Genomic DNA, 14,349 nt, shown 5'->3' on the forward strand with positions numbered 1-14,349 from the left:
AAAAGACGGACTGAATTGGAGATTCTACAGCAAATGTCCACTAATTTAGTCTCTGGATGTAAGGGTTAACCTTCAAGACAAGGCTGAATAAATTGGACTGAAAATCTGGAGTGTAGAAGAATGAGAGGTGATCTTATTAAAACAGTCAAGATTCTGAAGAGGTTTGATAGGTTAGAAAGTAAGTGACTATTTCTGTTGGTCAGGGAACGTAAAACATGATTATACAGTATCTGCGGCAAATCGTTTAGGACTGACGTTAGGAGAAATTATTTCAGTTAAAATGTTGTGAATCACCTCTGCCACAACGGGCTGTGAAGTTGCCATTATTGAATGCATTAGTCTGGGATAGACATACGCTTAGTGGCTTAGGGGATAAAGTGAGATGGGGATTAGGGAAGTGAAGATGTAGCCTCAGAGTAGCCACAATGATAATAAATGGCAAGTAGGTCTATTTTCTGCTCTTATTTCTTCTATTTCTATGGTTTCCTTCAAAACTGATTACTTTTAAAAGTAATTCTACTTCAATTTAATAACTGAAAGGATATCATGACAAGATTTCACTTTTTTGATTTTATTATAACAAAACAACTGAAAAAGATGACTAGATATTAACTTTGTAAAAAAGTTCACACGTTATATTGCAAAACAGAACAATCCCCTTTTTTATGTCACTGGGGTATAGCGTACTGAAAGTCAAGCCCCATTATTTCCAGAGTTGTCTCAAAATTTAAAGATTTTAAAATATGTTTGCATCATTTACTGATATAGGTGATTTTCAGACCCAGATTGATAGAAAGCACAGTCCAGGTTTTGTACTTAACAAGAATTATAATATATTACTAGTAATTAGTCTCTAGCTATAGGTAAACAGTTATAAGCTATTGATATATAACATTACAAATACACACAGTCTTACGCTGATTCTCAGTTGCTTTTCTCCAGATACTCCAATGGTTTACAAAGATACAGTGTGACTGATTAGCTTATAAAAGCTCACTTATCAGTTTTAACTTTAACTTATCAGCTAAAAATCATAGCTTACAACAATAGTTGCAAGAAAGAGAACTGGTTTTCTTCATTTTAAAAATGGATTTTGATTGCAGAGAACAGAGAATCAGCTTCTGTGCTAGTGGAGATCAAAACACTTCTTTCTTGTTCCCAGCCCCAAACTGTCCAGTTACCTAAGGACTAATCACCTGATTGTTTGGTAACAAAAGGCTTTTACGCTGCACCTACACATAACCCACTTGGATTCCATTTATCCGCAGCCCAAACCTCAATTATTGCTTGTTCAGACAGCTGCTAATACAATGCTTGCCATAAATGTCAGGTTATTGCTTTTCAAAACATGCAGTGCTTCTTCAAACTTTGGTTTTCAAACAGATCTTTCTAATTTTGCTTGAAAATTTTACAATTTAGAAAGCACAAAAATAACAAGCACAGCCTTTACATTTAACAGAAAATACCCACTTCACTGATATACTGACATACAATTGACATTTAAATCTCTTGGAGCCAGCTTAAGGTGACCCTTAATTCCCAAGGTTTTGTCTTCTTTTTCACTTTAATTCTCCCAAGAGATTCTTCCTTTCATATGAGCGAGGGAAGTCTTCCAGCCTCATTTTAACTCCTCGTGAATTTGACCTTTCCACTAGAATGCTAGCTTCCACTTGCATTCTTGCAATAACCCATATTTCCATTTATATGACCATGGAAAAGAGAATTACATGGGCCTTACATCTAAAGAAATAGTTATTAGCTAACCTTAAGACCCCCACTCTTTTTTTAGTTTGGAAGTAAATGGATTGTTCAAAGACACAACTATTTATAACTTAACATTCTGTATACTTTGGTGGGACTTTGGAGAATCATAGTCTATCCACTGTTCGCACACAGATTTCTGCCATTGCCTCTGTGTAGTGAGGTAGTCTTCACTCACTCAGACTTCAAGTGAATAGAATCAGCTTTTCCTTCTATGGGGAGAAGCTACGTTAATGGTTGGAATCAGGTGGCAGCAGTCAAAGGGGGAACAAAGACTGAGAGAAGGTGAGAGTGAGGTGACAGCCCTAAAATATCTTATGGGGGATGGGGAAAGGAAGATGGACCATACAGGGAAGGGCAATGTTGGAAGATATTAGATCAAGCATAATTTAGGCAACAGCAAGGGTTTGTTATTGACCAGGTCAGACTGCCTCAAAACATTTCAAGAAAGTAGCCCGGACTCTAACTTTGCTAGTTGTTTTAAGCAGGTGTCCAGTGGATATTCCAGGAGTGATAGAGCTGGCCCAACCACTTAGTTTTAAACAAAACAGAATTTATTTGCAAGATTACCGAATTAAACACAAACAAAAGAGAACAGAATACAGAGTAACTTAAACTATTTGAAAACCCAACAGGTTATTCCAACTTAATTATTCCAAATACTTGCAACAATCCCCATAAACACCCCTTGACATGAAAAGGTAAAATCAAACACTGGGTCTTACAGGAGAGAGAGAGAGAGACAGATGGCAGAGACAATCAGCATGGCATACCTTCTTCCATGTAACTGTTTCTTGGACCAGCACTGGCAGACTGCTTGCTTTCAGTAAACAGCCAGACTACCTAAAACCAAACCAAACCAGGGTAGGGCTGAACCAGGAGAATTGGCCTCTCCCCTTTCATTACATAAGTGTTGTTTTTAAACTGGAAAGCCTTTTTCCTGGGGTAGTACCTGTTTGCTACAATCAAACTGGTCCTATTCCTGATGAAGGGCTTTTGCCCGAAACGTTGATTTCGAAGCTCCTTGGATGCTGCCTGAACTGCTGTGCTCTTCCAGCACCACTAATCCAGAATTTGGTTTCCAGCATCTGCAGTCATTGTTTTTACCTCTAAAACCCTTCAAACCTAGACTTTTCGGAATCACTGCTTTTGCGACGTCTCTGAAAAAAAAAGCCAAGGACACTATAACCTTGTTAAAGGAGCAGCATCATCATACCTCACCCGTTAAAACAACTCATCAATATCACATTGACAATAGTCAAGCAAACATGTGCTACTACATTTTGTTTTGGTCTGTCTTACTCCTGCCACCGAACGCCACCGTTTCTCATTCAAGTCCCAACAAGGCGTTGGCAATCACATTTTCCAGTCCTGCGGCATGCATAACTTTCAAATTGAAACAATAAGTTCCATCTAAACAGTCTGGCATTTTTGTCCCTAACTTTCTCCACAAACTTCAATGTGTTATGGTCAGTGTACATGATTGTCTCAGGTAATTTACTGGTAACAGAAACATTGAAATGTTGTGACGCAAATGTCAAGCTCAAAGTCTCCTTCTCAACTGTTGAATATCACTGCTGAAGAATGTTCAATTTCCTAGAGAAATACCTGATGGGTCTTTTTATATTCTTGTCATCTTCCTGCAAGAGCACACCACCAACACCCACATAAGTTGCATCCATAGACACCTTGAATGACTTTGCGTAATTAGGTGTGGCTAATACTGGGGCAGTGGTTAACACAGCTTTCAGGCTGTCAAATGCCTTCTGATAGTCCGCTGTCCACTGAAACCTCTTGCCTTTCTTTAGCAACTCAGCTGGTACAGCAGCCACACTACAAAAATTTGGTACAAATTTTCAATGAAGTCCATTCAATCCCAGGAATTGTAGTATTGCTCTTTTTGTCGATGGTATGGGAAACTCACCAGCTACCTTTGTTTTTGCATCCCGTGGAGCCATTTGTTCATATCCAATAACATATCCCAGGAAGATGACTTGGGCTTGGCAAATTCATTTTTAGCCATATTTATCACCAAGCCTGCTTTCCAAAGTTGATCGAACAAGTCCGATAAATGTTACAAATGTTCCCTCCATTTGTGACGAGAAATCATCAGACCATCAATACATACGACATAATTGGGTAGTCCAGCAATGACCTCATTGGTTAGTGTCTGAAACATGGCTAGTGTATTTTTCATACCAAATAGCATGACTTTAAGCTGATTCAGTCTATTCAGCGTTACAAAAGCCAAAATTGTCTTCGCTCTTAACACAGTCTCTTTTGGCTTTCATTCCCTGTCGAAATACCTTTTGAACATATTCACATCACACACTCTGTGAGATTTCTTTTTGATTGGAGTCCTTATGAAATAATTCACCTCACTCAATTTTCTTTCGATTTGATAAGGTCCACTAAATCTTGCTTTTAAAGATTCACCTATCACTGGAAGTAACCTTATCTCTGACAGCAAATTTGCGAGTTTTGATTTGTTGTCTGCTTCCTGTTTCAGTGTATGCTGTGATACTTCTAAATGCTGTCTAGCCAACTCCCCAGCTCTATTTAATCGTTCCCTACAATTTGACACATAGTCCAAATACGTGGTCTCTGAATTCTGCTTTATCAATTTCTCCTTAATCAATTTTACCAGTTCTCTCACTTCATGCCCAAACACTAATTCAAATGGACTGAATATGGTTGACTCATTTGGTGCATCTCTGATTGCAAAAAATACAAACGGAATTCCTTTATTCCAATCATATGGATAGTCATGACTATAAGCCCTCAACATGGTCTTTAATATCTGATGCCACCTTTCTAGCAGTCCCTGCAACTCTGGATGGTACACAGTAGATTTGGATTGTTTTATTCCTAAACTATCCATAACTTCCTTGAATAACTTTGATGTAAATTTTCACCCTTGATCTGATTGGATCTCTGTGGGTAGTCCATATCAAATGAAAAATTTGAGTAATTCCTCTCCAATCCTTTCACCTGTGATATTGTGTAATGGAACACCTTCTGGAAATCTAGTGGGCACATCCATTTTGTTGGCAAGTACTTTTTAGGTCGGGGCCCATGCAGTCAATTAAGACGCTTGTAAAAGGTTCCTCAAATGCAGGAATAGATATTAAATGTCTAAGATTTATTACTGCCTGTGGTTTTCCAATTACCTGACACGTCTGGCAAAATTCAACTATATCCATGTGCAATCCAGGCCAGTAAAATGTTTTTGTATTTTAGCTTTTTTTTTCTCACTCCTCAATGACCCCCCTAGTGGCAGCTCATGCTCTGCCTACAACGCCTCCTTTCAATAATCCACTGGCAAGACGATTTGATGAACATCTGCCCATTTCTCATCTGTCTAAATACGTGATGGTCTCCATTTCCTCACTAAGACAGCATTTTTAAGATAATAGCAATCATGGATACATTCAGTTTATTTTTCTGTTTATGCCTTTTGATACAATTGCTTTAAATTTTCATTTTCAGCTGTAGCTCAGTTAATCTATCTGAGCTAAAGATGTTTGCTTTATCATCCATCTGCTCCTGGTTTGTGTCAACCATCCGATCAAACATGGTATCTGCTAATTCCACTTCAACATTCTTAGCTTCACTCTTTGATCTCTCCTGTTTCAACTGGTGACTTTGTGACCTCATTACCACACAGTCCAGAAAAATCCCAGGATTTGTGTCCTGCAATAGTTCAGATGCCTGTGTTTGCACTGGCTTTTCAAACTGCCTACCTGTGAATGAGCTATATCAAGGAGAAATTGTATTCCTGGAGCTGAGAGTTTGTCTAGTTCTACCACGACTTCTCCACTCTTCACAAGACACTCCAACCTCACTTTGCAGAATTGAGCGCTTCTTCTCTCACCATGAATTCCCACTACTAGCAATTGTCCTTCAGAGGTACATATCTCCTCAATCTTTCAACATAAAAGATTGAGAGGATCCTTAATATTGTACCCTCTTTACCTGCTTCTCCTGCCCTATGTGAGTAATGGCAGGTATATGGTTTAAGAAGATCTGGCACTTCCTGTTTAACCAACCTCCAGCCAGGGTGTATATTCTGATGCAGCTTTCCAGGCTCCACTGTGCTTTCCTTTACCACTCCAGTAAAATTCACTGGCTTACCCTATTTTCCTATATCTGGCTTCCCAGTACTTTTTCCTAACCCACCAACACTGTGATTTAATGTGGCCTACTTTATTGCTTTAACCAGCGTACCTCCTTAGATTCCTGAAACATCTGTAGACTAGTGGCACAAGCTCATATGCACTTAAGATGGCTTTCTTCACCTCCTCGTGCTCCTCAATACCTCCTCTGATAGTGATGCAAATACCTCACTAGGCCATTCTATGAATTTTTTTTGGATGAACAAAATCCACCATGGTGACTGGCCACCACATTTGTTTAGCCACCTTTTCAAATTAGATGAAAAAGGCTACCACATACTTCTCATCAAATTTAGGCAATGTTTAAATATATTTGAACAGTTTCTCACCAGGCCTTTGGCCATCATGGGTTTGCTCATCCCCATTCTCTTCCTCACGGAGCTTACCTTCAGCCTTCATCTCCATCCTTTTCAGCTGACTTTCTTGTCTGAGTGCCAATTTCTGAAGTTCAAACTCCCTCTCTCTCTTCTTTTCCTCTCTCTCCTTTTCTCTCTCTTCTCTCGCTCTTTCTCATTTTGTTCTGCTAAAGTGATTCATTCTTTTTCTCTTTCCTCTGCTTTTAATTGTAATTCAAACTGTTTCACTTCTGTTGCCCTTTCCTTGTCTTTTGTCTCTAACTCGAGCTGCTTCATTTTCAATTGAATTGTAGCCATCTCTAAAGATTCTGGTGGCATTTCCAGCAAGTTAAAATGCTGAGCTATTGCTGTCATTATCTCTCCTTTCCTCAAAGACAGAGGCAACTCCAGTTCCAGCTTATCTGCTAGTTCTGCAGCTTGGCCTTAATCATCTTTTGCAAAACCCCAAAAAGACTCCTGAATTGTTATCCCAAGCACTGTTTAAACCAACCAAATTCAACACCCAGAAGAAAAGACACTAACACCTACCACTCGCTGCCTTTGAGTCCAGCAAACCTAATCCCAAATCAGAACTATAGAACAAATCCTGCAAAAAGCCCCCAGTCTGTTATGGAACATTTCCCTCAAAACATTTCAAGAAAGCATTCTGGGCTCGAACTTTGCTAGTTGTTTTAAACAGATGTAGAGTGGGTATTCCAGGAGTGTTGGAGCTGGCCCAACAACTTAGTTTTAAACAAAACAGAATTTATTTGCAAGATTACCGAATTAAACCCAAACAAAAGACAACAGAATACAGAGTAACTTAACCTATCCGAACACTCAACAGACTATCCCAACTTAATGATGTTGTTCTAAATACCTGCAACAATCCCCATAAACACCGCAAAAAAGGAAAATTCAAATGGGGTCTTACAGGAGAGAGAGAGAGATGGCAGAGATGTTCAGCATGGAACACCTTCTTCCATGTACAGAGGAACTTTGCTTCCCTAGCATTCAATTAACTGAATTTTGGACGATCTGAACAAGATCTTAAGGTCCCCATGCATGGCTAACTATGTTATCTGGCATCGATTATCTGGCATTCGATTAACCGATCGAAATACTCCCTGCCCGTGTCCTTTGGATAATCAGAGTTCCTCTGTAGCTATTTCTTGGACTAGCAACCTTACTAACAGACTGCCTGCTCTCAGTGAACAGTCAGACTGCTAAAAACCAAACCAAACCAGGGGAAAGCTGAGCTGGGAGAACTGGCCACTCCCCTTTCATTATACAAGTGTATTTTTTAAAATGAAAAGCCTTATGCCTGAGGCTGTAACTGTTAGCTTTAATCAAACTGGCCCCAATATCCTTCAAACCTAGATTTTTTGGAAATGCTGCTTTTCTGACCTCTCTGGAAAAAAAAGCCAAGGACACCATAACCTTGTTAAAGGAGCAGCATTGTCACAGGTTACACAGGGAAAGTCAATGTTGAAGCCCTGAGGGTTGAAGGTAACAAAGTGATGAGCGTAGATGGTAGAGGAAGGGTAAATGGTGATGAAGAGCTGGTGAAGAGTAACTGGGACTATTCCACTATTGTGGGAAATCTTGAGGATCAAAGGAATTTGGTCAAGGATTGAAATCGAGGATGATGAAAGGAACATGAAAAGTGGTTGAGGATGGGTGCCGGGCGATGGTTCCAGTTCCTGTAACACTGAGAATGTCCGCAGACAAAGTTACTTCAACAAGAAAAGATGTATGCTGTGAACCCCAAAGATGGAGTTGACCAGAGCGGAGATCAACTGTTTCTGATGTTAAGTTCAGGCCTCACGGCAGAAGAGAAGGCCTCTCGCTTTCATTCTTTCAAACAGGGCTGTAGGTCTGGAGTGGGGCATTATTGTGGAACATTCTTTTTCCACATTCAGATATTTGGCACTCTTGAACGGGGTGGCAACACTGCCAGGGATCAACAGATGCAGAGTGGATGTCAGCAGCTGTTGAAATGAAAATATATACATGTCAGACGGTGAGACTGATGCTGCCAGGAACAAATGCCCATTGGAGTACACATTACAAACAGCACCCAATGCTGCAATGCCGTGAGGTGATGGCAGCATTGTCAACTTCCTCTCCACCCCACATAATTCACTGCATTCCTTGTGCATGAACCATGAATGATTGACCAGCCACACTATGATCACACATGGCCAGTTATTCCACCGGAGAGTGGAAATGCTGTGAACTTCCAATCCCACCAGTGACAGACTGTTCCGAAAAGTTCCACCTTGATAATCAACTCTCCAGGCTTACTGTCAGGCAGCCTTCAGAGTCAGCAACATGTACCACCTTCATTTACTTTAAACTAAAGACACTGTACCAAAAGAAAACAATCTAAGAAGCAACATAATTGTAACAGTCAAAAGAGACAGAAGGCAATGAAAAAAGTTGAAAATAAAAGAAAAAAAACATCAGAAGGAAAACAGGAATACAAGTCCCTTTCTTCCTTTTCAACACTGGAGGTGCCAGTGTTGGACTGGGTCTGGACACAGTTAAAAATCACATGACACTACGTTATAGTCCAACAAATTTATTTGGAAGTACAAGCTTTTGTAACAAGTGGAGTAGGATCATAGCACACAGAATTTATAGCAAAAGATCATAGTGTCATACACTGATGCGATATATAGATTGCTGTTAAGTCTTTCATCTTTTCGAATGGGCTGCAGGTTTTGATTCATTAATATGTAAATCCCAGAACTTCTTTCAAGTCACATTCCAGAGATAACTTAAGGTTTTATAAAACAAAAGGTGACATCTCAGCTCAGGCAATGCATTAAAAGTGTGAGGCTGGAGTCTGTGTATATGCCAATCTTCAGTCAGACTGTTTCTATTTCCAAAGGAATTTATAAAATATCTCATGGATTATAAAAAATATTGACTGCCTGCAGATTGTGTGCTTTTTGAACAAAATAGAATGTATCTGCAAATACAGTTCTGCAAATGCAAATTCACCCCATAGACTTAGATGTATGTGTGCAAGTATGTGAGAGAGAGAGAGAGAGAGAGAGTTTGTGTGTGTCTGTGTGTATCTGTGTGTCTGTGTGTGTCTGTGTGTGGAGAGGGAGATTGTGTGAGAGAGAGGGAGAGGGAGACTGTGTGTGTGTGTGTGTGTGTCTGTGTCTGTCTGTCTGTGTCTGTGTGTGGAGAGGGAGATTGTGTGAGAGAGAGGGAGAGGGAGACTGTGTGTGTGTGTCTGCGCACTTGCGCACGTGTGATAGAGTGTGTTCATGAGTGTAATGAAGTATATGCCTGTGAGAGGGTATGCACATGGGTGTGAGTGTGGGGGATTTACATATCAATCAATCGAAACCTGCAACCCACTCTAAAAGATGAAAGACTTAACAGCAATCTAGGTTTGTTCAATATATTGCATCAATGTATGACACTATGATCTTTTGCTATAAATTCTATGTCTTATGATCCTACTCCACTAGCTACCTGACAAAGGAGCAGTGCTCCAAAAGCTTGTAGTTCTTCCAAATAAACCTGTTGGACTATAATCTGGTGTTGGATGATTTTTAACACCTTCCCGGAATGTTACTAATTTTAGAGAAGAATCAATAGCATGTGTGATAGTAATTCAGCTATCCCAGCTGGAGACAGCTGGAGATAACATCAGAAACTTTAAGGAAATATTTTTAAAAGAAAAACAGAGTCAAAGTTCTTTCCATCATAAGCTATATTTTTATTCCTGAAGATACAGATTCTAAAAGTAAAATTAAAGCTCTGATAACTCATGAAAATCCTCCAGCAATTGATACGTTCAGGCTAATGAACATATGTTATCAGACTGCTGGAATCCAACTGCAGAGTGGAACGTATTTTTGTAGCTTGGAAAGCAAAAGAAGTATTATTATTCCTCAGTCTCAAAATAGACAATGTTACTCGAGAAAATACACTCGTCAACTATCAGATACTAATATAATTGTCAAGAAGTGGGCATGGAGTTGTATCCTCTGTTATCTATTAGTAATGCTGCAATTATATTTGGATCATAAATAATCTTCAATGCGTTCTCTGATTTCTTGTTAGGATTGCCATTTAGAGACCTGTTTAATAATTTGATTTCTATAGCAGTCCCATGTAATAGCCAGAGAATGATATATTTATTAAAATATTTTAATTTTTCTATTTTAGGGTGTGCAAGGACTGCCAGGCCCACGTGGTGACCCAGGGGAAGATGGCAAAGGACTTCCTGGATCAAAGGTGAATCCAGATTGATGTCTATCAATTTGAGAGATGAACATTTAGTCTCTTGTGAGATGAACATTTGATTTGAGAGATGAACATTTAGTCTCCTCATGTCAACATTTGAACCCTTTCATAGTGAAGGTAAGACAGAATGTGCTGAGGTTTGGATAGCATCCATCACTTCCACGCTAACAGACTGCAACCACTACTCCTGTTGTCTTCAGTGGGGTAGGAGAGATTGGTAGAAACATTCCCATGTATCTTCTTGTTGCCCTCCCTCCTTTAATATATGACTTTTAATGTGCTTTGTTGTATTATGGGTGGTTTTGAGATTGCAGTACCCAGGTCAAAGAAGATCATCCTTTATTTTCGAAATACTGCATGCCTTTTGAGAAATTTTGTTTAGCTGATCCAAGGAAATTGGGTAAGAATTGTAGACACTGATTTCCTTACTTGTCTTTCTCTAGTTCTTTACATGACGTCATTAACTTGAGTTTGATATATTTTTCAGGGTGATGTTGGCCCTCCAGGGCCACCAGGGCCAATTGGTGTTCCAGGATTAGGATATACTGGTGCAAAGGTTAGTACTAATAGTCAGGCAGTTATGAAATACTTGATTGAGAAGATAATTTTTAAGTGGTTTTAGCAGGAGAGAGGAGGGTAGACATTTTAGGGAGAGTATTCCATACAATAGAACTGAGGCAGTTGCAAGCTCCACACCAAAGGATGCAGCAAATCACAAGAGGCCAGAGGTAGAGGATCAAGGGTTGTGACGGTAGTGATGGACCTGCCCTTTAAAGACAAGATCAAAAACTTCAAATTTAAGATATTAGATGAAAGGGAGACAATGGGGGTCAATGGACAAAGTGTATCAACAAGCTGGATTTAATTCAAGGTAAATACTGGCAGCTAAAATTTGACCAACTTGGAAGTCAGATGGTAAATCAGAGGTCATCAAGAAGGACTTAAAATAAATTGACTGTAAAGATGACAAAACCCCCTGGATAAAGATTTCGGTGAAAACAATGTTTAAATATTTTAAGAACGAAATTAGAATCTGTTGGGTAATGCTTTGGGTGACATCTGCAATTTGGTGCAAATTACTTTCAAAATTAGATTCCCATCCTGATTTTATGGTTCAGTTTTCCATTTAAATTCATTTGCATGGTCACAGATTGAAAATTATTCTTGAAGCAGCACAATTGTATTGCATATCTGCATGCATTCCATCAATGCGAATTGACTCCAAAATGATTGGTGAATAATGGACACGGTCTCTAAAGTACAAACTTCTAAAACTTTGTTGGCTATAACAAGATTGCATTGCCAACACTTTGCATGCTATTTTTATTATGCGAGTTTTATATAGCACAGGGTTGCACAAGAACACAACTATCGCGTTATGGAAGAACTACCTGTATTTGATATGTGTAGAGTTTTTAATTCATTCATGGCATGGGCTGGGCCAACATTTATTGCACTTCCACGTTGAGCCTTGTGAAAGTGGAGGGAGGGGGGTGAGCTGCTTTCTTGAACTGCAGCAGTTTATTTGGTGTATGTAGACCCACAATTCTGTTAGGGAGGGAGTTTCAGGACTTCTGACTCATAAATACTGAAGGAACAGAGGTATGTTTCCAAGTCAGGATGAAAGTGGCTTAGAGGGAAACTTGCCTCTGGCGGTGTTCCCATATATGTCCTTCTAGATGGTAGTGGTCTTAGGTTTGCAAGGTGCTGTATAAGAAGCCTTAGTGAATTTCTCCACTGTGTCTTGTAGATATTACACACTGCTGCTACTGAGCATCGATGCTAGAGAGAATGGATTTTTGTGAATGTGGTGTCAATCAACTGGGATGCTTCATCCTGGATTCCTGAATCTTGTTGAAGTTATACTCATTTAGACAAATGGAGAATATTCCATCACAGTCCTGATTTGTACTATATAGATGATGGAAGACTTGGGGGAATCAGTAGATGAGTTAATCGCAGCAGGATTCCTAGCCTCTGACTTACTCTTGTAGTCACAGTACTTATATGGTGAGACCAGTTCAGTTTCTAGTCAATGGTAGCCCCTAGGATGTTGATAGTATAGGATTTAGTGATAGTAATGCCATTCAACATCAATGGGTGATAGTTGGAGTCTCTCTTTTTGGAGAAGGTCATTGTTGGGCACTTGTGGAGCATGGCTATACTTTTCACTTGTCAGCCCAGAATTTAATGTATATGTAGAGCTGAAATTGTGTGCAATGCTGTTTTAACGTCAGTAGTACCATTTTGGTGAAAATTAGTCATGGTGATTAATACAAAGCATTGCATGGCCTGTTTTGTGGATGAGTCACGTTTTCGCACAGTATTTTTCAAGTTGCACAAAGATTGATTTGCCATGGGTGCAAATTGTGATCATGTGATCACTTGTGCCACTTTAATTGATAAAAATGAGTAAACTAAATGAGTACCTCTATCGCTAAAATTGGAAGAGCAATATAACAACCCATGGGTCAAAAGTAACGTGTAAGTTCACCAGAAAATTTCATTGTAAACCATGGGACAATATTATTTGATTCTACAACTGTTCCTAATTTATGTAGGGTGCCGTTGGGAGAATGGGTTTGCCTGGACCTAAAGGATCCCAAGGAGAGTCCATACAAGGACCAAAGGTAATCAAGCTGAAGCTTACATTCCTAATGGAACCCTCAACAAATCCTGATATATCTCATTGCATATTGCATTAATCATTCAGTCAGATTACGACACAGAGAGGGTAAACTTACATTTCAGTAATGATCGAAAGGGACTACTTTACAACTTCAGAAAACAATGGAAGGAACATTATTTCAAACATCAATTTTGGAGAAATGGCATCGTATATGAGGAGAACGGTAACATTAGTTCAAATCACTTTTATCTTTGAGAATTACTTTAAAGATATAATGGATTCCTTTTATAAGTGCACATATGTAGAACATAGACATAGAACATAGAATAGTACAGCACAGAACAGGCCCTTCAGCCCACGATGTGCCGACCACTGATCCTCATGTATGCACCCTCAAATTTCTGTGACCATATGCATGTCCAGCAGTCTCTTAAATGTCCCCAATGACCTTGCTTCCACAACTGCTGCTGGCAACGCATTCCATGCTCTCACAACTCTCTGTGTAAAGAACCCGCCTCTGACATCCCCTCTATACTTTCCTCCAACCAGCTTAAAACTATGACCCATCGTGTTAGTCATTTCTGCCCTGGGAAATAATCTCTGGCTATCGACTCCATCTATGCCTCTCATTATCTTGTATATCTCAATTAGGTCCCCTCTTCTCCTCCTTTTCTCCAATGAAGAAAGTCCGAGTTTAGTCAACCTCTCTTCATAAGATAAGCCCTCCAGTCCAGGCAGCATCCTAGTAAACCTCCTCTGAACCCTCTCCAAAGCATCCACATCTTTCTTATAATAGGGCGACCAGAACTGGACATAGTATTCCAAGTGCTGTCTCACCAAAGTTTTATAGAGCTGCAACAAGATCTCACGATTCTTAAACTCAATCCCCCTGTTAATGAAAGCCAAAACACCATATGCTTTCTTAACAACCCTGTCCACTTGGGTGGCAATTTTAAGGGATCTATGTACCTGCACACCAAGATCCCTCTGTTCCTCCACACTGCCAAGAATCCTGTCCTTAATCCTGTACTCAGCTTTCAAATTCGACCTTCCAAAATACATCACCTTGCATTTATCCAGGTTGAACTCCATCTGCCACCTCTCAGCCCATCTCTGCATCCTGTCAATGTCCCGCTGCAGCCTACAACAGCCCTCTATACTGTCAACGACACCTCCA

The 14,349-nt window shown here is 39.7% G+C and overlaps 1 protein-coding gene across 1 annotated transcript in view; it reads left to right on the forward strand.

Moving 5' to 3' along the window:
* LOC140480497 (uncharacterized) overlaps positions 1 to 14,349 on the forward strand; it is a 264,377-nt gene that overhangs the window by 207,196 nt on the left and 42,832 nt on the right. The window contains exons 25-27 of the mRNA XM_072575429.1: positions 10,466 to 10,534; positions 11,031 to 11,099; positions 13,105 to 13,173. Of these exons, the coding sequence (XP_072431530.1) occupies positions 10,466 to 10,534; positions 11,031 to 11,099; positions 13,105 to 13,173 (207 nt within the window). The remainder of the gene's footprint in view (positions 1 to 10,465; positions 10,535 to 11,030; positions 11,100 to 13,104; positions 13,174 to 14,349) is intronic.

This window comes from Chiloscyllium punctatum, chromosome 8, assembly GCF_047496795.1.
Source record: "Chiloscyllium punctatum isolate Juve2018m chromosome 8, sChiPun1.3, whole genome shotgun sequence".
Lineage (NCBI taxonomy): Eukaryota > Metazoa > Chordata > Chondrichthyes > Orectolobiformes > Hemiscylliidae > Chiloscyllium > Chiloscyllium punctatum.